This window comes from Lolium rigidum, chromosome 2 (genome assembly GCF_022539505.1).
Source record: "Lolium rigidum isolate FL_2022 chromosome 2, APGP_CSIRO_Lrig_0.1, whole genome shotgun sequence".
Lineage (NCBI taxonomy): Eukaryota > Viridiplantae > Streptophyta > Magnoliopsida > Poales > Poaceae > Lolium > Lolium rigidum.
This window is the reverse complement of record NC_061509.1, coordinates 217,784,471-217,810,554: the sequence shown is the minus strand read 5'-3', so window position 1 is coordinate 217,810,554 and position 26,084 is coordinate 217,784,471. Positions and strand designations below refer to the sequence as shown.

Sequence of the window (26,084 nt, the reverse complement as noted above, 5' to 3'; positions counted from 1 at the left end):
ACAATTTACTAAAACTATGTATAATTTCCTAATCATTGTCTGGGGGGATATAATTTTCTTACTAAGTTACTACTCCCTCTCTCCCCATTTAGGTGGCTCACGCGTTTTGGGTCTAAATTTGTCTAACAAAGCATACGCTATATGTCTCAACTGTTATATTATTGAATTCGTATTCAAATAAAGTTTTTCCATGTTATATTATATGTACTACTATTACTGATCAAATTAGTGGTCAAACTTGTAAGGCACGAAAATCAATACGCGATATACATCGGGAATTTGGGATGGAGGGAGTCTGGTATAATTTTTGCTTCTGAGCCAAGGATTTCCAGCAGCCGCTTCTTCCTAGCGGTAGCAGCACCTCAAGCACACCTGTAGAAGAGCAGGGGAACCAAGAGTGTATCCGTGCATCTACAAACGAAGTAAACGAGCAGTGGAGCCATGGAAAGGAGAAGCAGTACCCACCACATTTGATCCTTTTCGTGTCTTTAGCAGGGCTGAATGCTGCGGAAGATCTCAGGGAAAAGAAGAAGCAAAGCAAAGAACCCACCGAGGGAAATCCATCCTTCACTCCTGTGTCTCCTCCTCGTACGAATAATGCGATGCTCGACCCTAAACTCAGTACGAATTCAGTGATATATGCGCATTGCTCCACTAAGCATTGTGGACAAAACCACATTGCGATCAATTATTATTCTATCTTAAACCAAGATTAGCAAACCGTCTTGCATTATTGGCAATGTGGTTTTGCAACCGTCTTAGCTCTAAAAGGCCCTTAATTTGAGGGAAATACCCAGTTGCACTGGGGTGCACAAGCACCATGTAATGAAAGTTTCAAAAAAAAATGTTATTTTAAAGTTTTAGAAAATTTTGAAAAAATGCACGTATGTAGAAAAAATACTTATTTGTGCGGATTTTGGGACAGAAAATGCTAAAAGTACTTTTGGCTCCCGAGCTTTAGTGTTCTCGCAATTTTTTTAAAAAAAGAATAAGTTATCATAAATTCAAAAATAATTCTGGAGATTGTCAGTGATACATCACACAATCATGCAAAATCACAACCCCAAATTCTTTTTATTTTGTGCTAGATAGAAATAACAAATTTGATATGATTTTGGGGATTTGAAAATGACTACTCAGATCTACACTTTTGTCATTTTTTTGTAGCTTAAACTATAAAATATTTGAAATTGATATTTTACACGTTTGTGGGATACATTATTGGCTATAGGCATAGTTTTTTCCAAAAAAAATTGAAACTGAAAAATACGATTTTTAATTTATATGAAAAACGAGATCACTGATACTCATGTGCACCAAATCTCTGTTCCAAAAAATGACCATATGTGACCTACACAAAAATGTGAAATTGCAATTTCCTATTTCTATGACCAGTGCCTCACCAACCATTATAGTATCATTTGGATATTTTGTCATTTTTGTGTAGGCCACATGCAATTGTATTTTTTTGTGCAAACTTACACAAGTAAGTATCAACATAATACATGCAAAGTTTTATTTCAATTTTTTTTGGAATCTTTAAGTAGATTTTTTTCCAATTTAAAAAAAACCGGGTGCACTTGCACCCCGGTTCACATCCTTCCCGTTCCTTAATTTGGCCTTGTTTAGTGTCTACTCTACTTATGTACACATGACCCTAGAGACCATAGCTTGTGCTCCAATCTTGCTCGTGATGCTGAGCAGATGCTGCTTCAATGCTTCACCGATAGAGAAACTTTTATTCTTCGAAACCTTGCCCAAAGAGGCAAAGCTACACGCCCTGTGTGCCGTTTATGGAACACTGTAGCGCTGATCGTAAAACAGATGCATGGTTTCTACCAAACACAGCCCCTCGTAAAATTCTCTTATAGCGAAGAGGCCCCTCGCCTCCCGCTTCTCCCGCCGAATGCCCGCACAACGGCTGCCCCTCCTCCTCAAGGTCGCCGCCGCGGCCGCCGCCGGCGCATTGGCGATCGTCGCCGCGACGCGCCTCCTGAGGGATGACGCCGTGTCCTCCCTGCGCCGGGACATCCGCGACGCCGTCGCCGCCCTCGCCCCCAGCGACGAGGACGGCGCCGACGACGACAAGGGAGTCCACGACGCCCCGGCGCCGTCCGTGCTGATCACCGGGTTCCGCGCCCACGGGAAGAGCTCGCTGGTGAACACGGCGTGCCGCGCGCTCGCGGGCGAGGAGGGCCCGCTGCTGCTGCGCGCGGAGGCGTCGCCTCCCGGCGGCGGGTCCGACGGCACCAGGAAGCGGCTCAGGGTCAAGGCGGTGGTCGGCGGGACGGACGGGGAGATGGGCGCGGAGGAGGCGGCGGTGGAGCTGCTGGACGCGCCGCCGCTCCCCGAGGCCGCCAGGCTGACGAGGGATGACATCACCGCGGCCATCGGCGAAGGGAGCCCGGAGTGCGTGGTGCTGGTGCTGCGCTGCGACGCGCCCAGCAAGGAGCGGAACGCGGCCGTCAAGCGCCTGCCGGAGATCTCCGCCGCCGTCAGGGCCAAAGGTCAGTCGGCTTCTACAAAGATCATCTTTCGTGGCCTGTTTCTCGCACTATTTGTATATTGGGCCGTGAAACCACCCTGCAGCCCAACCTATAAAATAGCAGTATTCAGTCCATAGATCCAAATGACAGAACGCTAGGTGATAGGTTTTTCCTGCTGTTTCTCCAGAAGAAATGACAAATTTCCAATCCAACTGACCCCCCCTCCCCCTGTATATTTTTATGCTATGTACTGCCATAATGTTCAATTGTTAATGAAAACATTGACATGAATGACATGCATCTCTGGAGAAAAAAAAATCGAGTTGTTAAGGCTAAGAGACGATCAAAGGTGGATTCAGAACATTGATATGAATGGCATACGTCTCTGGATAAAAAAAACTTCGAGTTGTTAAAACTAAGAGATGATCAAAACTGGATAGAAATAACTGAGCAACATAACACCATTTAATTGTTACTGCATACATGTAGAAACAACATTAATTTCCCATGACATGGTACCTTTTCTTTATCAAGAATCTGACATGATGTTGGATTATTAGGCAATTTCCGTGTGAGTTTAATTACCGAAAGCAACATCACAGATGCACAAGCATACTTAACCACACACATCAGACTAAGCACATGCATCAGATCTGAACATGGAACAAGTAGCAGTGCAAGGTAGGAGAGGAAAAACACGTACATCGCGACCGGGAAGGTCGCACCAGCAGCAGCACCACCATGAGAGTTGTTGATGTCGCCCATGGTGTAGTGGAAGTCGTCGATGAAGCAGTCGAATCGGCGAAGAGGAACACGAACAGCAGCGAGCAGTCGCGCCGAGACGCTCCCCAAAAACCTTATCGCCCATCTCCCGGTGCAGGATCTCAACGGATGGGGTTTCGGAGTCCTGCTCTCCCGGACGGCTGTGCACGCAGTCGCCGAGATGGGGAAGACTAGAGAGTAGCACAGCAAAAGGAACTTCGTGAGAGAAACGGACTAGAGAGTTCTGAGAACTGTATTCTCTAGATCTGATCTGTCTCCTTGTATAGCCTGGGAGGAGAGCCGACCCGACCGCGTTGCCACGCGTAGGAAGCCAGGGACACGCGGCGAGCATGCACATGCAGGTCGACACGTACCCAACTCACTTGGTGCACCAAGAAAAATTTAGGCTTCCTTAAGTGTGTCTCGAACTCGAACTCGAGTCACGAAACGCGACGTGCGTGCGTGCCGAGCCGTGCCGAGCCGAGGCGGGGCGGGCGGAGGAGGAGTGCGCGAGGGCTCCTTCTATTCTCACTCACTTGGAAGGACTAGAATAGCAGCCCTTATATAACACTCCAACTCTCTCCCAACTAGCAATGTGGGACTAAACTTTGTCCCCCAAGGCTATCCCAAGCTGCCAACGTGATGGGCCTTGAGATTTCAGGAATTGTAGACTATATGGGCTGCCTAACTGGGCTGCAGCCCATCTACATTCTACAATCCCCCACCAGATCTCATATGCACATCAGATGACACATTAGTTCCATTCACTGTTTAATATATCTGCACTTCAGTGGAGACTGTTAAGTTGAACTTCCACCTAGGCAAGGTGCTACACCGCTTGACTACAACTGAACAATGGACTATGCCTTGAATTGTCAGTCTTTGTGCAGCAAGTTTCGCTCAATGCCGGCACGGTACTAGGCTACCATAGCCTTCCCCTCGGGTGGAGCTTATAAGTCATACTCTTCGGCCCTTCATGAGCTTACTAGAGATTCACCCAAATCTCCCAGACTATGACCAGTAGTGTCACTCGTATAGGTGCGTTCTTCAAAGATCGCCCTGTAGGACAGTGTCTTCGCTCATCAAGAGCCGCTCAGAACACATTATGAGAGAATTGCATCTACAGCGGAGTGGGAGTATTAAATTTTCTCTCAACTCAGTTGCTCCGGTTTGTTTTCCCAGGTCCTAGTTCACAGAATTTCCGATCACATAGGTTGGGTTACCCCCTCGGCAACTCAAGTGGGTCTCAAACCCATCTCCCTCGATGCAAGGTCTATCATGTTTCTTCATAGTCCTTTTGTGAAAGGATCTGCCAGATTTTTAGCACTTTGGACATAATCCAATGCTATCACTCCGGAGTTCTTCAGTTTTCTGACATACTTCAATCTCCTCTTGATATGTTTGGAACTTTTCATATTATCCTTAGAACTTTTCACTTTAATAATCACGGTTTGATTATCACAGTTCATGAGGATGGCCGGTATTGGTTTTCCAATCATAGGCAAGTCCATCAAGAGCTCACGAAGCCATTCCACTTCGACAGTAGCTGTATCTAATGTTGTGAGTTCTGCTTCCATAGTTGACCTCGTTAAGATAGTCTGCTTGCAAGACTTCCAGAAAACAGCGCCACCACCAAGAGTGAAAACATATCCACTTGTGGCCTTCATCTTAGCATCTGAAATCCAATTGGAATCACTATACCCTTCAAGTCCTCTTGGATACCCGGTATAATGAATTCCATAACTCATGGTTCCCTTTAGATAGCGCATCACTCTCTCAAGAGCATGCCAATGATCATCTCCCGGGTTGACCACAAACCGGCTAAGTTTGCATACAGCAAACGAGATATCAGGCCTCGTAGCGCAAGCTAAATACATGAGTGAACCAATAATTTGAGAGTATCTTAGTTGATCTCTAGTTGGCTCTTCATTCTTTCGAAGCAAGACACTAGGATCATAAGGTGTGAGAGAAGATTTGCAATCAGCATAGCCAAATCTGCTCAACACCTTCTCAACATAATGAGATTGCACAAGTGTAATCCCATTATCCTCATCTCTCAGTAACTTGAAGTTTAATATAACATCAGCTTCTCCAAGATATTTCATCTCGACACACTGAGATAAGAAGATTTTTACCTCCTCAATCACTTTGAGACTTGTCCCAAAAATTAGTATGTCATCCACATACAAGCATAGGACAACTCCCTCACCCCCACCATGGCGGTAGTACACACATTTGTCAGCTTCATTGACAACAAAGCCCACAGATGTCAAAGTTCTTTTGAACTTCTCATGCCATTGTTTGGGTGCTTGTTTAAGACCATACAAATATTTCTTTAATTTACACACCTTTCTTTCTTGACCTTGTAGTACGAAACCATCATGCTGTTCCATGTAATTTCCTCGTCCAACTCTCCATTTAGGAAAGCCGTCTTCACGTCCATTTGATGAACGAGAAGACCGTGTGAGGCAGCCAATGACAGTAGTACTCAAATGGTGGTCAATCTCGCCACCGGTGAGTAGGTATCGAAGAAATCTTCGCCTTCCTTTTGGGTATAGCTTTTGGCAACAAGCCGAGCTTTGTACTTCTCAATAGTACCATCAGCTCGAAGCTTCTTCTTAAATACCCATTTACATCCTACAGGTTTACACCCGTAAGGATGCTCAGTTAACTCCCACGTTCCATTAGCCAAGATGGAATCCATCTCGCTTTGAACCTCTTCCTTCCAGTAGTCTGCATCAGGAGATGCGAGAGCTTCTGAAATGCTAGTGGGAGTATCATCCACAAGATACACAATGAAATCATTACCAAAAGACTTTTCAGTCCATTGTCTCTTACTCCTTGTTGGAGTTTCATTGTCATCTTCATCAGAATCTAAACTCTCATCATCAGATTCCTCATCAGACTCCATAGGAGTTTCATGTATTGGATCAGATTCCCAACTAGACATGCCATGCATATCTCTCATAGGAAATATATCCTCAAAGAATGTAGCATCTCTTGATTCAAAGATGGTGCCAACATTCATGTCGTCCACTCCAGATTTCACCACAAGAAATCTATAAGAAATGCTATGGGCAGCATAGCCAAGAAATATACAGTCCACGGTTTTTGGTCCAAGCTTTCGCTTCTTGGTGATTGGCAAATTCACTTTAGCCAAACAACCCCAAGTTCGTAGGTAGGAGAGTGTTGGTCTTTTCTTTTCCCATTCCTCATAAGGGGTAATCTCTTTATTCTTGGTTGGAACACGGTTTAGGACATGACACGAAGTCAATATAGCCCCCCCCCCCCCCACCATTCCTTAGATAAACCTGAAACATCTAACATTGCGTTAACCAAATCTGTTAGAGTACGGTTTTTCCTTTCCGCAATCCCATTGGATTGTGGGGAATTGGGAGGCGTCCTCTCATGTGTTATACCATGTTCCGCACAGAATAAATTGAACTCGTTAGAAAAGTACTCTCCACCACGATCGGACCGAACCCTTTTTATCTTTCTTTCAAGTTGATTCTCAACTTCAGCCTCATAGGTTTTAAAGAAATCAAGAGCCTCATCTTTAGTTTTCACGAGATACACATAACAGTACCTAGTGGAATCATCAATCAAAGTCATGAAATATTTCTTTCCACCTCTTGTCAACTCACCATTCATCTCACATAAATCTGAATGTATGAGCTCTAGTGGTGCCAAGTTTCTTTCCTTCGCAGGCTTGTGAGGCTTGCGAGGCTGCTTTGCTTGCACACAAGCATGGCACTTAGAGCCTTTGACAAAGGTGAATTTCGGAATTAAACTCATATCAGCAAGCCGCGTCATAGAACCAAAATTAGCATGACAAAGCCGTGAATGTCAAACATTAGTTTCATTAACACTAGTGCTTACATGGTTCACAACATTATCACATAAGTCTTCTAGAGAGAAGCGAAACATTCCCTCACATTCATATCCCTTTCCAACAAAAGTTCCATACTTAGACAGTACAACTTTATTGGACTCAAACACCAACTTAAACCCATCTTTCATAAGACGGAAGCCACTAACGAGATTCTTCTTGATAGAAGGGACATGCAGCACGTTCTTCGGTTGCACGATCTTTCCCGAAGTAAACTTCGGATCTACCGTGCCAACACCATGAACAAGTAGCATGTAACCCATTCCCCATCATTACCGAGGAACCTCGGGCCCGATAAGAGGTAAACATGGAGATGTCGGCACACACATGAACATTAGCACCTGTATCAACCCACCATTCCGTGGGCTGAAACACCGAAAGAACGATGAGGTAATATATTACCATACCCTGTAGTTCCTTCCTCTGTGTTGCCAATGACCATGCTGACAGAATTTGAGTTCTGTCCAGCCTGACATTTCTTTCCTTTGCGTTGTGGACAACGATTAGCCCAATGGTCTGTCTCGCCACACACCCAGCAAGGATCTTTCTTCTCCGTTTTTTCCTTCTTCTTGAAGTTGGTAGTCTGGGAGACTCCCTTGTTCTTTCCCTTGGACTTGTGGGCATTTTTCTGCACCATATTGGCAGCAGAACGTCCCTCGGTTCCTCCAGTGTGTTTGTCTTTTGCCCTCGCCTTCTCCTCAACATCTAGAGAGCCCATGATATTCTCAACAGAGAACTCATGCCTCTGATGTTTCAGAGAAGTGGCAAAGTTCCTCCATGAAGGGGAAAGCTTAGCGACAATGCATCCCGCGACAAACTTGTCCGGTAGCACACACTTGAGGAGCTCAAGTTCCTTTGCCATGATCTGTATCTCATGAGCCTGTTCTACTACAGATCGGTTCTCAACCATTCTGTAGTCATTGAACTGCTCCATGGCATACAGTTCACCTCCGGCATCGGCAACACCAAACTTAGCGTCCAGTGCATCCCACAGTTCCTTCCCATTTCGGATGTGCAGATAAGCATCAACCAACTTGTCTCCAAGCACACTTAGGATGGTACCCACAAAGATTACGGTGGCATCCCCGAACGCTTTATCCTCTTCAAGAGTAAGCGGACCTCTGGGAGTACCTTCCACAACTCGGTGCACGCCCATAGAAGTGAGCCACAAGAGGGTCTTATTCTGCCATCTCTTGAAATGAGAACCCGTAAAGTGGCTCGGTTTGAGCGCAACGACAGAAACCAGACGGTGAAAATTGCCTAAGCATATAAGGTTTTTGGATTGTTGGATTATTAGGCAATTTCCGTGTGAGTTTAATTACCGAAAGCAATATCACAGATGCACAAGCATACTTAACGACACACATCAGACTAAGCACATGCATCAGATCTGAACATGGAACAAGTAGCAGTGCAAGGTAGGAGAGGAAAAACACGTACATCGCGACCGGGAAGGTCGCACCAGCAACAGCACCACCATGGGAGTTGTTGATGTCACCCATGGTGTAGTGGAAGTCGTCGATAAAGCAGACGAATCGCGAAGAGGAACACGAACAACAGCGAGCAGTCGCGCCGAGACGCTCCCCAAAAACCTTATCGCCCGTCTCCCGGTGCAGGATCTCAACGGACGGGGTTTCGGAGGCCTGCTCTCCCGGACTGCTGTGCACGCAGTCGCCGGGATGGGGAAGACTAGAGAGTAGCGCAGCAAAAGGAACTTCGTGAGAGAGACGGACTAGAGAGTTCTGAGAACTGTATTCTCTAGATCTGATATGTCTCCTTGTATAGCCTGGGAGGAGAGCCGACCCGACCGCGTTGCCACGCGTAGGAAGCCAGGGACACGCGGCGAGCATGCACAGGCAGGTCGACACGTACCCAACTCAGTTGGTGCACCAAGAAAAATTTAAGCTTCCTTAAGTGTGTCTCGAACTCGAATTCGAGTCACGAAACGCGACGTGCGTGCGTGCCGTGCCGAGCCGTGCCGAGCCGAGGCGGGGCTGGCAGAGGAGGAGTGCGCGAGGGCTCCTTCTATTCTCACTCACTTGGAAGGACTAGAACAGCAGCCCTTATATACCACTCCAACTCTCTCCCAACTAGCAATGTGGGACTAAACTTTGTCCCCCAAGGCTGTCCCAAGCTGCCAACGTGATGGGCCTTGAGATTTCAGTAATTGTAGAATATATGGGCTGCCTAACTGGGCTGCAGCCCATCTACATTCAACACATGATATGGCTATTGTTAACCTGCAAGATATATAACATAGGAGTAGTATCCTCTATCTGATGATGCCATAAAATTGTTTGTCATGGGTTGCTTTCTTTTATCAGAGTTTTTGGATTTTATTTTTTTGCCTTTGCTTGTATGTATCATGACGATTTTAGATATGAACTTTGGTGGTGATCAAAAGACTGACTATTTAATGATACACCTTTTACTAATCTATGAACACCAAGGCTCCGCTAAATGCTATTACCTCTGTCCCAAATTATAAGATGTTTTGGTACTCTAAAATGGCCTTCCAAAACGTCTTATAATTTGGAACAGATGTATACTTAATTCTATATACATACTTTAAATCCAAAGTTGCCATGTTAGGTTTGGTATTGAAAAGAACATTGAGATTTTTGTTTTTTGTTTGTTTCACGTCTACAGAAAGTCTTGCACCTGACCAATTTTTACTGAACATCTGTTAACCAGGGATGAATCTAACTGTTACATCAACTCTTTTAAACAGGGCTTAATTTGATAATTGTATTGACTTTTAAGAAGGCTATGCGATCAGTACGGCAAGCTGAAGAGCTTCTAAGAGAAGTTTCGTTCAGGGCCAGAACAGACTGTGTATACTTCATTGAGAACTACACCTGGAGCAACAATGGGCCCAATCTTCGCCACCCTCCTATGATAAAGAACGACTTTGCGACACATTTCACTGTGCTGACTATCATTCGGCAATGTCTGGAGTTCATCAAGCTAAACAGGAGTCAGTCCAAGGAGAAGGACGTCAAGCCGCTAAACCAACAGGCAGATGCTAAAACAGTTCCCAAAGTTAAATGACTCAAATGTAACGCATTTCAAGAGACTGATTCACACAGGTACGATGTATCCTTGGCGCTGACATAGTCTGACAATCTATACAAAATGTACATTCATTATATATGTGATGTTATAGGCCTGTTTATCTGCCTCTGTGTATAGCTATTGCTCTGATTTTGTCATTCTCCAGATACATAAATCAAAGTGGAAATCCTCTTGCCATATATATATCATTGCTGTTAAATATGAATCGTACAACTCTAAATCACCGATGCTATACTCAACCCAGCCATACATAAGCCCAAAGATAATTAGACATACGTAATCGTTATTACTATGGATAGAGTATGACAAAACCAACATCAGTCGGTCCTGCCTAGTTCTCTTTAGCTCATGAATTTAAGGGTCCAGGCACCAGCAGTAGTAATCCGATCCTGAAAGTGCCAGGAGTTCTTCTGGGCTCATCCTCTCCAGCTCCCTCTGCCTCCAGGCCGGGTAGTTGTTCTGCACCTCCCCTGAACCAGAGGCGTAATCTCTCGGGTGAGCTTGTGTTCTCATCCTGATATATAACCTCATTGCTGCTACGCAGTCCTCGTATGGATCTTGAATGCCAGTGTGGACATCATACCTGCAAATGGGATGGATGGACAATTCTTCAGCATTTTGCAGAAGCCAAAGGGTGCAGAGAGATGGTGTAGCCCAGGTAGCAAGTTACATACCCAAGATATGCTTGTGCAAGGTACTTGAGGGTGTTGCTCAGCTTGCTGGTTTTCATCAGTGGTGGGTACTTTGCAGTGTCTCTGCATACCCAGAGATAAATTGTGTCAAGATGATAGTAGAAACCACTGTAGCTCCTGAACCATGCTCACAAAGCTAAGATATGTACCTGATCATGAATGTGGGGTACTCCAGCCCTAGGCGCTCAAGGTCCTGTTCCACGCCATGTCCAACAAGGATCCTTGCCCTTCCATAGCTCCTTGGCCGTATCTTCCACAGAGGCTCTCCGTTGCAGAGGATCTCCTGGATCCTCCTCTGCACAAGCTTCAGTGGCATGGCATCCCTCAAATACTCTGGCCTTATTCCTGTGACTTCATACCTGAACAAATGAATTATTTTTTCCAGAAAACAGTCAATTCATGTCTTTCATTTCTTGCCTAGTCCGAGCAATTCGTTTTCTGCTCGACTGGTTCGTACTAGGCTACTAGCATCCTTCTTTGGTGATCCATCAAGAGATGGAGAAAAACCAAACCAGTTGCTTTATCATCAATTGTAAATGCCATTGCCAAAGACCAGTAGTTAAGCAGAATCCAGTCCAAGGTAGTTAGAGTCAACTACCTGTAGTTAGTGACAGGCGCCGTAGGCTTCACATAGGTCTGGAAGATGACGGTCTCATCCTCTCCAATAAGGCACACTCTAGCACAGAGGTCTACCGATCCATCGCTTCCTCCTCCGACCATCTTGCAGGCCATGGCAACCGCTCGTCCACCTGCGCCGCTCTTCGGCATCTGAGATACAAGGCCACACGAGAAAAGAAACATCAGAAAATTAGTTTGTCGCTTGGCACTTTTAATGTCCTGGAGCTGTAGCATTCATTGAGCGGGAAGCACTACCGGAGCAGCACGGGAGTACTGGCAGGCGGAGCGGTGATATCTGGCAGCAGCCTGGCTGTCGAAGATGTTGAGGCAGATGCTGCAGCCGCGGACGCTGAAGACGCGTGCGCACTCCACCTTGGGCAACGGCCCTTCATTGTCAAAAGCAAGAGATCATCAGAGAGTTCCTTGGTGCCATTGATCTGTGCACCGTTTGAGTTGCTGTGCTTACCGATGAGGTGCTCCCTGAGCGACTCGAAGGATCGGCAGTGCTTCCGACACGCGCCGCACTTGGGCTCATGGACGGAGTGGTACGACACCTTCATGTGCTCCACCAGGTGCTCCATCTTGTTGTACTGCCTGAAGCACGCTGAGCATTTGTTCCTGGTGATGGGGACATGCATATGATTTAGCTTCATATATCACCTAGCATTCTAGCCTCCCCTACTATAATTTGGAATGGGCCAGCACAAGAGATTTTTATTTATTGAAACGAAGCTAGGACAAGAAATCAAACTGAAGCATTTTATTCATCTCTTTTTCAAGTCGATTGATGATCTAAAAGTATGCAAATATGTTAATGTGGCACAAGAATGCTAGTACCTCAAGGTCTCGGCAGACTCCCTTCTGCTGTCCATCGCACTACTGAGATTCCTGCAGATCGATCAAGATCTCTCAAATCTCGAGGTTGGCGAGGATGAGCGGCATGGGTGAGCCTATTTATAGGCAGTGTCGACGAGAGATAGAACCTCCACGAGAAAAAGCCCTTACACTGACTATCACTGCTCCATGCCGAGAACATGCGTGCAGTTTTCTCTAAGGCCGCATTAGCATATCCGTGACACATTGCATAAGCATCTCAGATCGGCTAAGACGTCTGAATGTCTTCTATTTAAAGGAAACCTGTGGGTGTAGCGAATTCTACGGCTTGATTACTTGCAAAAAGTCAGCAGAAATATGATTAGACATCTCGTTTAAAGAACGGAAAAGAGATAGATAAATACAAGGAGTACGTCCCAAATGATCATATTATTAATCCAATTTGCGAACTTTCAAGGCCTAACATGGACCACATCCGTTAGCATCTCAAATTAGGCAGAGAAGTTGTTAAATTTTTCCTTGTTGAACTAATTTATAAGGTGTTTCTCAAAAGTAGCCGCGATAATGAGCTTGGCACCCTTCTATGTGATTGTGGTGTATTCTTGAAAAAATAAATAATGAGCAACTTATTTGGCAAAGCTAATTACAGTCAAACTACTATTCCTAAAACAAAAAACAGTACACTTACTGCAAGAGTAGGTATTTCTCCCATCATCATATGCATATATGCTCACTAAGACTTTAGGGTGTTGCTAAATTTAAGCTGCATGGTTTTGTTATGTCTAAGTCAGACACGCTGAGCCTTTCAAGACATGATTTATTCTCTCAAAGGAAAATGGGCTACTCCCTGTCCGTTCCAAAAAAAAAAAAAAAAAAAAAAAAAACTGTATCTAGGCAAAGTTGTGACAAGTTTTTTTTTTTTTGCAAGGGATGAAGTAAGAGAAGGGGTCCAATCAAATAAGGCTAATGATAATCTACTGCAATGCCAAAGGAACCTTGCCCATACGATCGGTGTGGATGCAATGAACTGCAACAAATTCCCTCTCGAATAATTATTAAAGCATATATAAGCCTCCTAGCCTCTAAGTTCTCTATTTCTTCTTCTTCCTTACAAAATTAATACGATATATGCATATATATACTTCTAATGAAGAGAAATCCCACTAACTGCAACAAACGATAAGACGATAATCTATCTCATCATGAAGCTATCAACATCATCAGTTTCTTAAGGCTGCTCATTTCATATAATCTACGCTTTTAATTAATTTGCGTGCAACATTAATCAAGTGCATCCCTGAACCTTGTCGACCTATAATTTGTCAATTACACATACTCAATCTTGCATATTCCCGTTACATAGCTCCATGTTTCAGGTGTACTATACCCTTTCGTTCACAAGCAAAGTATTTTAGATAATGGAAGGTTCATCCTGACGAGGACCATAAAAGGCAAAAATAAACCTTCACCACCGGTAGCACGACAAACTGCAACACTCACTACCGTACTCGACCTGTTTCCCGAGTGCCCTAGACACTTGGCAAAGGATGCTATACACCTATCAAAACCTTTGTCAAGTGCGACATTTATAACAAAGATCAACAAATACACTGAACAACCTAAGTGTTTTTTGCTAAGTGTTTTTCTGTGTCACTTTGCTTTTTTCGATAAAGGGAATATATTAATATCAAAAGATACCAATTACATCCAGCCTCTGCAACAACGCAACACCCTAATGGCAGTACGGATGCACACATCTAAAAAAGAGAAAAGAAAACTAAGAAATAAAAGTCCCGCCACAGTATCCAAGGTCTAGTAACAACAATGCATCCACCACCAAGATAACACCTAAAATACAGACTCTCCAAAAGCGACGCTTCCAATAAGGGAACAGTGCACCAGCACCATCGTCGTCCGATCAAAGATCTTAGGTTTTCACCCTGAAGATAATCTCCGCTCTCAAAACAATGCCTCCAACAAGATCATTGCCAGGCACAACCAGTTAAGGCCAGTCCTTGGATTTTCACCCTAAAAGGTAGGACTCCACTTGCATACCACTGCTGCGAATCCCGAAACACCAAGCAAGTTCCTCAACATCGCAAAGACTTGGACCTTCTTTAGCTAATCCCCCAATCCCGCGTTCATGATATTCTCTGCTTTGACTTCACCATGGACCAAAAATCACTTGATGTCAACTCAGAGCAGAGCTTCACGCCGCTCCCTTCGAAACCAAATGGTCGGAATAAAAGCATGGGTGCGCGTGACCGAATACCACCCGAACCTGTGAACTCTAGGCAAAAGATGCACTATTCCATTCGCTATCGGAGCCTTCCGGAACCCATCACTCCGGCTAGATGAAGAAAGATCGGCATCTAGAATGTCTTCATCTTCGCGAAAGAAGAACCCTAGGACCACCACCATGAAAGCCGGAATGGACGGCCCCCACACCGCCGCCATGACTGGGAACCACGGTCCATCTTCCTCCTCCAACTCGGTTGGTGGAGGCCGGCAGCCATCGGGATAGCGGCTACGCACACCCACGACGCAGAGACGGTCGGCTGATGCCCGCCAGGATAGCCTGGCCGAGCCACATTGCCGTCGCCTCGCGACCATGTACCTTGCCACTGCCGCCCTTCCGCCCCGCCGAGTTCCGCCACACCATCGTGTCCCCCGCCATGATCCAGGTGATGTAGCCGAAGGCCACCACAACCAGACCCGCCATCCACCGTCGTCGCCGTCCACCGTGTCACCACCACTGTGTCACTTTGCTAGGGGAAGAGAGTGGTCTATGCCGACTGTCCATGAAGTACACTGGGCAAACTATTTTCCACTCGGTAACTCTTTCTTTGTCTGAAATAAGACTCGGCAACTTTGTCATTTTAGGTGGTGACTTACAAAGAAACATATATCCACAAGCACCGAACAACCTAGGTAGTGGGCCACCATGACAATGCATTCAAAGAAAATGCAAAACTCATTCAACAATGTTGGTGGCCTAGACGGGAAAGGCGAGACCATAGGTTTCACCCTAGAGTTCATTGAAACTGCCTTCGTGAAAGATATGACCAAGGCTTCCGCCTCGGCGTACGAAAACCAACCATAAATGGCTCGACCCAACAAATGAAGGCTAGAGCATTCCCCGTAATTGCACTGATGTCTGCTTTAGGCTAGGCGAACTAAATCGTCTCCAGCCATGGTTCTGATCGGCAAGGAAGCTCTTGCAAACATGCTAGTATCGCACCGCCAAAGGTCACGTTTATTTATCTGGTATGGCGGATAAGAGGCCGGCCATTTGCCCAGTTGAAAGTCGAAATAACATGAGGAATGCTGTGGCGTCCCTGACATCGCTAGTCGCTACTACAACCTGCCGACAGATAACCTTAATTCAACGGATGTTTCGACGTCAGAAATAATGCAAGTATGCCATATATAGCAGCAACCCCTTTAGCATCAAGGCCAGGCGCGTCGCGTCATTTTGACCAAGAGTATATGAAGCTGGCTGGAGCAACTTGAGCTCGAAAACACGAGCGGCTTTCAGCCTCTAGATCGCGGCTAAAGTCGAGAATGGTTAACGTCGGAGTACGCGTAGATTGGTTCTGCTTATAAGCAACGCGGGCCTGCCTAGATCCTGCGTCCCTGGAGCTCACACCCTCCAGGCACGTGATGATTGGTTCGTGTAGATCTGCTCACGAATGCAGTCGACACCCCATCTGTCAGCCACACCTAATGTAGCTTCTATAGTCGTAGCTAGTGGCCAAATTAGTGGGAAAGAAGAGGAGAGGATGAGCCGTACGTGCATGCGGGAAAGCACACGAGCATAGCATATCGATGGACCTCGACATCTCCGGCTTTGGCCCTGGCTAGAGTGTTCTTTGGGACGGTCATGGGATGGGGGACGATCAAGATATGTATATTCCCGGTCAAAAAGATGGGCGTGGAAAGGGGGGATGCGTCGACGGCGACGGACGGCATCCTGAGCCGGGCGACCGCCCGTCGGAGAAGCCGCGCGCGGTATAGGTGGCCGGATGGGCACGGCTGGTCAAAGGAATTCTGAGCTAGGTGACGGCGACGGCGGCGGATTCCTGTCCGGCGACACCGCGCGCGCTAACTCCTCCAAGATCGATCCATCGAGCGTTCTCCTGCTGCTTTGCAATAATATATGGTGGGGAGGATTGGCCTCCGTCCCTCTGGCTCTGGGACACCCTTCCACGCGGTTCAGGTCTCCTTCGTCTTCACCAACGGCACTAGCGGAAATCTTTTGCGTCCTTTACCATGCTAGACTCTCGAGAGATTTGTAATGAGCACAGGAGAATTTTTTCGCAATGTATCAACTATGTGTCGTCCATTGTTGTTGTTGAGTAACATATTGTATAGATATAGGTCCCCGTGTTTTCTCAGGGTTGTACCTGTAATTGTACATGTGTCCGCCTATATATATACGAGCAGCCGGCCCTATTGGTGCTGTGCAATCTCCAATACCCTTCTCTACATGGTATCGAGACCCTTCGGGTCCAGACCTAGCCGCCGCCCCTCCTCCTCCTTAGGGCGCCGCCGGCCCTCCCCAACCCTAGCCGCCGCCCTCCTCCTCTAGGGCGCCGCCGGCCCTCCCCACCACCACCGCTTCCGCCATCCACCCTAGCCGCCGCCCCCTCCTCTCTAGGGCGCCGCCGGCCCTCCCCACTTCCAACCCTAGCCGCCGCCCTTCTCATCTAGGGCGCCGCCGGCCCTCCCCACCGCTTCCGCCATGGCGCGCTTCGACTCCTCCTCCGGCTCCGGCAGCGAGCAACCCCTTCGCCGGCCCCTCCGTCGCCGTCATCCGCGACATCCCCATCGCCGAGCGCGTGCCGCTGAAGCTCTCCACCACCGCCGCCAACTTCTTCCCGTGGAAGACGTACTTTGGGCTGCTCTTCCGCGAGTATGATCTCCTTGATCACGTCGACGGCACCATCGACCTCCTCGCCATGCCGCACGACCCCGAGTGGCTCGCCATCGACGCCACCATCATCCGCTGGTTCTACCAGACCGTCTCCAACGACATCTTCCGCACTGTCGTCCGCGACGGCAACTCCGCCCACACGGTCTGGGATAAGATCACCGGCCTCTTCACCGACAACAAAATCCAGCGGGTCACCTTCCTCCAACAGGAGTTCTTCGGCACCCACCAGAACGACCTGTCTCTCGATGACTACGCCCTCAAGCTGAAGAGCCTCTCCGATGAGCTCCGTGACTTGGAGTTCCCGATCGATGACAAGATCATGCTCTCCACCCCGTCGGCGGGTCTCGGCGAGGATCTCAGCAACGCCGCCTCCAACCTCACGCTCCTCACCACGCCCACCTACGAGCAGGCCGTGGCGTACCTGCGCCTCGAGGAGCACCGCCTCAAGCACCTCCGGGCTCGGGCGGCCCACACCGCCTTCGCCGCTGGCTTCTCCCGCGGCGCCCAGACTCCCGCGCCCCGCGCCCCTGCGCCTCGCCCCCTGGGTCCGCCGCCGGGTTTCCCCGCCGCCGCCCCGCTGCCCGGTCAGACCGGCCCCTGGACCGGGCCCGCTGGCGCCTCGGCCGGCCAGACCGGTCCCTGGACCGGCCAGCCGGCTCCTCCTGGTGGTGGCCGCCGTGGCCGTCGTCGCCGTGGCGGTGGCAACGGTGGCGGCAACGGTGGCGCCAATGCCGCCGCCCCCGCGCCTCGTCCCCGCGAGTACACCGCCCCTCCGCCATGGACTGCCGGTCACAACCCGTGGACCGGGGTTGTTCACGCCTACTCCATGCCCGTGCCGCGCGCCCCCTACCCGGGCATTATGGGGCCGCGTCCAGCCTCCCACCAGGCGTTCTACGCGGCGACCCAGCCTGCCCCGGCCTACGCCGCCCCTACGGGCGCGACCCCGTGGGATCCCGCGCTCCTGACCGCCCTCCAGAGCGCCCCCTCTGCTGGGGTGTATGGTGGCGGTGGCGATTGGTTCATGGACACCGGCGCTTCCGCGCATATGGCGGCGCATCCCGGTAACCTCTCCTTTTCCACACCCGCTTCCACTTCTTCTCGCATCATCGTTGGCAACGGTCATGCTCTTCCTATTACTCACACTGGTTCTGTCTCTTTTCCTTCCACCTCCACTCCCCTCTCTCTCCATAATGTTCTCGTTTCTCCTGACTTGATCAAAAACCTTGTTTCGTTAAATCTTTCCGTCGTGATAACCCCGTGATCGTGGAATTTGACGCTTTTGGTTTCTCTGTCAAGGATGGTCGTACCCGGATGCTCCTCCACCGATGTGACAGCCCCGGCGATCTCTACCCCGTTGGCGCGGCCTCCACCACCACCGGCCGTCCACTCGCCCTCTCCGCCGGTGTCGACCTTTGGCACGCCCGTCTTGGCCATCCTAGCTCCGCCACTCTGCGTCAAATAATGCAAGGATTCTCCTTTACTTGTAATAAAACGGATGCCCACTCTTGTGAAGCATGTCGTCTAGGCAAACATGTTCGCCTTCCGTTTAGTTCGTCCTCCACAGTCGCATCTTTTCCCTTTCAACTCATTCATAGTGATGTATGGACCTCGCCGGTTCCGAGTAACTCTGGTTATAATTATTATCTTGTGATTCTGGATGATTACTCGCATTTTGTATGGACTTTTCCACTTCGCCGTAAGTCAGATGTTGCCACCACCCTCACCGCCTTCTTCGCGTTCGTCTCCACTCAGTTTGGTCGCCCCATTCACGCTTTCCAGACCGACAACGGCAAGGAGTTCGACAACATCACCATTCGCTCACTTCTCGCCACCCACGGCACCATCTTCCGCCTCACGTGTCCATACACTTCTTCACAGAATGGCCGTGCCGAACGGATGCTTCGTACCCTCAACGACTGCGTCCGCACCCTTCTGTTCCATGCCTCCATGCCCCGCGATTCTGGCCGGATGCCCTTGCCACGGCGACTCTCCTCGTCAACATCCGCCCGTGTCGTGTGCGTTGGTCCTACACGCCGCATCATCTCCTTTACGGTGCGCCACCCACCTATGATGACCTCCGCATCTTCGGCTGCCGGTGTTTTCCTAACACTGCTGCCACCGCCGCGCATAAGCTTGCGCCGCGCTCCCTCCCTTGTGTGTTTCTCGGCTACCCCGCCAACACCAAGGGTTACCGCTGTTACGACCCGGTCTCTCATCGTGTCATCACTTCCCGGCACGTGTACTTTGACGAGTTGGTTTTTCCGTTTCAGCGAGGGACTCATGGCGACACCTCCGACGACGCTCCCGGCGCCCGCTGGCCCTCCTGCGGCCGCGCGCCGACGACCGACCGAGGTGGCCCCCCCGGCGCCGGCCCCGCCTGGTCCCTCGGCGTCCCCGGCGCCCGCTGGCCCTCCTGCGGCCGCGCGCCGACGCCTGACCGCGGTGGCCTCCCCGCCTGGACCCTCGGCGTCCGCACCGCCCGCGGCGCCCCGTCGCCCCCGTCGCCGCGGCGCCCTCGCCCGCGGCGCCCCGTCGCCGGCGGCGCCCTCGCCCGCGGCGCCGTCGTCGCTGCGGCGCCCTCGCCCGCGGCGCCCCGTCGCTCGCGGCGCCCTCGCCCGCGGCGCCCCCGTCGCCGCGGCGCCCTCGCCCGCGGCGCCCCCGTTGCCTGCGGTGCCCTCGCCCGCGGCGCCCCCGTCGCCTGCGGCGCCATCGCCCGCGACGTCCGAGGCGTCCCCGGTGCCCCCGTCGCCCGCGGTGGCCGCCTCTTCGCCGTCTGCCTCGCCACCCGTCGCTGCGGTTCCTGAGCCCATGCTCACCCGCGCCCGCGCAGGCGTGCGGCGGCCGTCTACACGCTACCCCGCCGACCAGTATGTCTGCGCGGCTTCTCCGTCTACTGCGTCTGCCTTCTGGGCCAGCGGCAACAGCATATTGCCGCACGACGGCGGCGTCCCCTCCACCAGCCGACCCGGCCAAGCGCCCGGTCAGACCGGACCGTCGCCCGGCCTGTCTGGTCATCAGGCCGGCCAGACCGGCTCTCCCACCGGCTCGGCGACCGCTCCTTCGCCGGTGCCCACCTCGGCTCGCGCTGCCTTGCGCGACCCGCATTGGCGTGCCGCCATGCAGGAGGAGTACGACGCGCTTCAGCGCAATAGGACCTGGGAGCTCGTTCCCCGGCCCCCTCGCGCCAACGTCATCTCCGGCAAATGGGTCTTCAAGCACAAGCTCGGCTCCGACGGTACTCTCGAGCGCTACAAGGCGCGGCTGGGTGGTGCGCGGCTTTCGGTAGCGCGCCGGCGTCGACTTCACGGATACGTTTGCCCCGGTTGTCAAACCGGGCACGATCCGCACAGTGCTTGCACCTCGCCGCGTCTCGTGCGTGGCCCGTGCATCAGATGGACGTCTCCAACGCCTTCCTTCATGGCCATCTGCAGGAACGGGTGTACTGTCAGCAACCCACCGACTTCGTCGACCCCGAGCGCCCCGATGACGTGTGCTTGCTCTCTCGGTCCCTGTATGGACTGAAGCAGGCGCCCCGCGCCTGGTACCAGCGTATCGCCGGCTTCCTGCATCAGCTGGGCTTCCGCTCCACGCGTTCCGATGCGTCCCTGTTTGTCTACCGGACCGGCAACGACATGGCATACCTGGCTGCTGTACGTCGACGACATCATTCTGACGGCCTCCACCGCTGGTCTCCTTCGACAGCTCACCGACCGCCTTCGCGCTGAGTTCGCGTTGAAGGATCTTGGCCCGCTTCACTACTTCCTCGGCATCGAGGTTGTCCGACGTGCGGACGGATTCTTCCTCCATCAGCGGAAGTATGCTCACGAGCTTCTCGAGCGTGCTTCGGGATGCTTAACTGCAACCCTGCGCCTACTCCTGTCGACACGAAGGCCAAGCTTTCCGCCAGTGATGGGTCGCCGGCGTCCGACGCGCCGTTCTATCGCTCCATCGTCGGTGCCCTTCAGTACTTGACACTGACGCGCCCGGAGCTCCAGTACGCCGTGCAGCAGGTGTGCTTGCATATGCATGCTCCTCGGGATGCTCATTGGGCCGCGGTGAAGAGGATTCTCCGCTACGTCTGCGGTACCATGGGCTACGGCTTGACATTGCATGCCTCGCCCTCGACGTCGACTGACCTTGTCGCCTACTCTGACGCGGACTGGGCGGGTTGCCCGGATACGCGCCGCTCCACCAGCGGCTACTGTGTCTACCTCGGCTCGTCGCTTGTTTCTTGGTCCTCCAAGAGGCAGCCCACCGTGTCCCGCTCCGAGTGCTTGAGGCCGAGTACCGCGCCGTGGCCAACGCCGTGGCTGAGTGCACATGGCTCCGTCGGCTTCTGTCCGAGCTATCTTGTCCTGTTGACAAGGCTACGGTGGTTTTCTGCGACAACGTGTCGGCTGTCTACCTCTCCGCCAACCCCGTTCATCATCGGCGCACCAAGCACATCGAGCTGGATATCCACTTTGTTCGTGAGCAAGTTGCCCTCGGTCGCGTTCGAGTTCTTCACGTACCGACGTCTCAGCAATTTGCCGATATCATGACGAAGGGACTGCCATCCACGACTTTTCCTGAGTTTCGCTCCGGTCCGTGTGTCGGTGCCGACCCTTCGACTGCGGGGGGGTGTTGAGTAACATATTGTATAGATATAGGTCCCCGTGTTTTCTCAGGGTTGTACCTGTAATTGTACATGTGTCCGCCTATATATATACGAGCAGCCGGCTCTATTGGTGCTGTGCAATCTCCAATACCCTTCTCTACAGTTGTAACTAAAATTAAAGGGAGGTAGCCTTAGGTTTGGAGCAGTACGGACACTAGGCACTTGGATTCTATCAATGCCGTGAGAATGATTCCTTTGTTTTTCAGAGCCTCACTCGGTTTTGTAACAAACCTTGAATTATTTATTAATTATGAGGTAACTATTTTGTATCTGTCTAAAGAAATGATATATGCTGGGAGGTTGGACAGACCCCGCCCATGCCACATGCCAGCTCCCAGGTGTAGATGCATGCATTGAAGGCTCGCTACCCCTAATGTCATGTGGATTCTCGATCAGCTAGCTATAACAAATAAAAATAACATATTCTTATTTAGTTGGAGGAGAGAGAGCAAGAGCTAGCTTAAGCATACTCCTAGGTAATTTGTGAGAGTAAAAGATGGACCATACATTGATAAAGTACTAGATTTTTATAGCCAACTATTATACATGTTAAATTAGCTATAGATGACATGGCAACTTGCTTATAGCCAATAACCGGCTATTCTATTGGACTTGCTCTTATAAATCCTAAGAATGTATGTGCCCAAATAGGCATATGTACATTTTTGATATTTTCTTGCCTCTGCTCACCTACATATTGTTCTGCGAGATAGGAATATTATTTACCTCTTTGTGGTAGCAATCGCGGAATATAAAAAGTGGAAGGCTAGGGAACAATTACACATGGGCAGGTGTGGTATACTGGTATTCTTGCACTTGCTATTCTGGGCCTTTAGCCAGTGGGCACGACATGGTAGCTCAGAAGATAGCTTATTAAAAGATCAACAAAATCTATCTAGATGGGGTGAATACGAAAAACAAATGCATGCTTGGCTTTGAGTGGTCAATTGTTGTCATATCATGAACTCTCATAATTATCTTTGAGTGGTCAATTCTTGTTTGCTAATTCAAAAAAATGATTCTATAATCTCTTTCATTGATTAATTGCTTAATGCCATGTGTTGGTTTATGTATTACCAAACAAAGAGCCGGTGACTACATAGTCTTGCTGAACTAGTGATCAAAAAATGGCTGGAGAAGACTATTCATAATCTAAGATATAATATTTACCTCATATCAGTTTTTTTTAGAGTATAGGCGGACGCTGGACGCACATAGAGTGCACACACATGATCGTTAACTAGAAATATTAAAGCCTCCACCAGCCGCACGTCATGGGTTAGGCTTGCAACTCGCGCAAACTCCGAAAACAATTCCTAATCAAAGATTTGATATTTCTGCCACGTTTGAACGAATACAAGTAGACAACAAATAGAAACACAGAGTGCACACACACGATCATCCACGTGTCAAGAATGGGAGTTTTCTTTTTGCAGGGGAAGAATGGGAGTCGTTTATCGAGAAATTGAAGTTATGACAAATTTCCCAGTAGACTACACGATCACAAAGGTTAGGAGGGAGCACGCCAAGACGATGCATGAGACTGCTGTCTTTTCTCGGGTGAACAATACTTGCAAGGTGTGGCACTCCATGTGCCTTTTCCAATTGATCATGTTGTTGATGGAGTTTATTCATCAAACTCTTTGTCAGATAAACAAAGTTCTCTCTTGGCCCTAGAAAACTACTACCTCTAGTCCTAAGCATTCTAAGTTTGGCCATCTATAAGAAATGGACTACTAGGTCAGCACACGCCAGTGGCGGTGGAGGACGTCCTCCAGATGGGTGTGCCGCTGCAGCCCTCAGGTTCCAACCTTCCTACCTCCTCCAACTCGCAGGTCACGCGATGGACCTCGCGACATGGGCGTGAGTTCGCGGATGTCGGGGTGGCGGCCCCGAAAGGTGGACTGCATGGACGACTCGACAGCAGGAGACGTGGCGGTAGTGATGGCCGTCTCTTGGGGCCGGGAGGGTGGCGAGGAGTGGGCATCGGGAGCTCCTAGTGTTGGGGGCGCCTCGGCGTGGTCAGTGCCCAGGTCGCGCGGTAGAAGCTCGGATCGGGAATGCCTTGTCATTGAGGGATCGGGTATGGCGAGGGTTTTTTCGGGCGAAATCCTAGCGCTTCGATGCCAACGATGGCGACAGATGTATGTGTCGTGACCCTCTTGAGGGCGTAGTTGTGGCTACCCTCTCCACATTAGGGCTCCAGGTGAAAACCCTAGACCTAGGTGCTCTTGGCAACGGTGGCGCCTTTGGCATCGTTACCTCCTTGGGGCGTTGTCGTGGAACCCAGGTCTCCTTAGAGGAATTCATCATCACTTTGTATCGGTTCAGCCGTTTGGCTTTATCTATAAAGCGGGACGAAAGCCTATTCGAGGAGAAATGGGCTACTAGTGTTATATTGTGACCCAAATTTATAAGAAGCTAAATTCTAACGAGCGGAGAGAGTGTTAATCGCTTCCTAAGATAACCCGATGCATTTGTAAACACTCATCGATATAGTGAAATTTTGCTGGCTGGCGTCCGTGGTTTTTACCTTTCTTTGTTGGAGAGGATTTTCCTCGTTAAAATCTTGTGTCTGCCGCAGTGATTTTCTTTTTGTTCTTCGTTATTGCCTATCGCGTTTGTAATAATCAAGTTGATATTACTAGATTTATCGTGAAATATATTTTTGTTGTTGTATAATTATATTTATGTGACACAACATATGTGTACATAATTTGATGGTCAATATACCATCTTGGAGACTGTCGATGTCCTAAAAGACATGGAATTTTGGACTGGTGGAAGCAAAGAACAAGTTGATGCACTGCTGGGTCCAACCAAGTCAGTTTCAAGGGGGGGTTGCAAAGTTCAGTTCGATGCTGCGACTTCTGTTTTTTTTCGATGTTCCCAAAGGGTGCATGTTTATATATATGCCTTGCTGTTCTTAGGGGAGATGGCCTCTGCAAACTGTAATAAACCCTGTAGTAATATAACCGATGCTTGACCAAGTGACTAGCGTGCACCCTGTCGTGGCCACACGTGGATCCAGTCGACGTTATCGCCCTGTTGCCTTCAAATATTAATTTCTGTATATGCCAACTTTGAGATGATTCCTCCTTGTAAAGCGAAAGAGATCCGTAGATATGCAAAGCGCAGGTGAATGTGATTCCCAGTACGCCCTTCAAAGTGGCGCATCGCTTATCTTGTTTACTTATCCCTAGCCAAAATAATTGTCTTGTTACCTGCGTGTGCAAATTTTTTACCTTGGGATCAATGAGAATCGTCCATAGATTTTGAGAATCCAGTGGCAAATTTTACCTCGGATGAGAATCATGGCTTTGGGGAATCTAGTGGCGACATCGAGCTGTACCTCTTATCGCCCGTACCTGCCGGAGCTAGTGAAGGGTTTTGGTTTTAATCTCTTGACTTTGTGTCGAGAGTTTATTGGTCTTGAGAGTTGCTACTAGTTTGCAACAGATGCAGGCATGTGGCACATGCGTTCCGTTGCTACGAGAAAGGTGGTCAATGGGCATCTACGGGCCGCTTTCACCTTCATTCTTCCCCCCGTCACATTCTCTGATACCGTCCCTATCCTGCGCGGAAAACTTGTTCGTCCGGCGCATGAATATCCAGCAAGATCTATTGGCCGGTGCTTTGATGCTGTCTGTTGACATCCGCAACTAGCTACAGTAGTAAAATTACTGAGCACAGCTGCAACTAATTAAAATGTCACGTCCTGAATCTTGTGGTTCTGAAGAAGCCTGCAAATTTGTTGGAACAGAGATAGACTATAGGATTCATGTTGTTCTGCGACAGTGCATCGTCAGCTTCACTGGACATACACTCGTCTCCTACGTTGACAGCACAGCTGCAGGTCGCCACAGCGCACTGCGCACACCACACGGCCGTTTCTCCAAGTATGCATGCAGGCAAACCAAGGGCCATGTTGGCGCAACTCCGCGTTGCTGCCACTTGCATGCGTCGAAGTGTTAGCCTTGAAATTGTGGTTCAAATCCACTTTTTACAAACGAAAATGTGTCACGTCCAAATAGAACCACAGGTTGTGTTGTACGATCAGACTGCTGATCAGAATTCAGCGCAAATCCATACTTACAGTGCACGCACAGTTTCCTAAAACACTACCAAAACAGTC

At 49.6% G+C, this 26,084-nt stretch overlaps 2 protein-coding genes across 2 annotated transcripts; one reads left to right on the top strand and one right to left on the bottom strand.

Moving 5' to 3' along the window:
* Positions 1-1,906: 1,906 nt before the first annotated feature.
* Positions 1,907-10,306, top strand: LOC124688143. The gene is made up of 2 exons (XM_047221859.1): positions 1,907-2,507; positions 9,869-10,306. The coding sequence occupies exons 1-2, from the start codon at positions 1,907-1,909 to the stop codon at positions 10,186-10,188; spliced, it is 921 nt and encodes a 306-aa protein (XP_047077815.1). The 3' UTR covers positions 10,189-10,306.
* Positions 10,307-10,320: 14 nt separating this feature from the next.
* On the bottom strand, positions 10,321-12,437 carry LOC124688144 (RNA exonuclease 4-like). The gene is made up of 7 exons (XM_047221860.1): positions 12,360-12,437; positions 11,989-12,140; positions 11,778-11,908; positions 11,503-11,672; positions 11,054-11,263; positions 10,887-10,967; positions 10,321-10,795 (listed from the first exon to the last, which is right to left on the bottom strand). The coding sequence occupies exons 1-7, from the start codon at positions 12,392-12,394 to the stop codon at positions 10,567-10,569; spliced, it is 1,008 nt and encodes a 335-aa protein (XP_047077816.1). The 5' UTR covers positions 12,395-12,437; the 3' UTR covers positions 10,321-10,566.
* Positions 12,438-26,084: the final 13,647 nt, after the last annotated feature.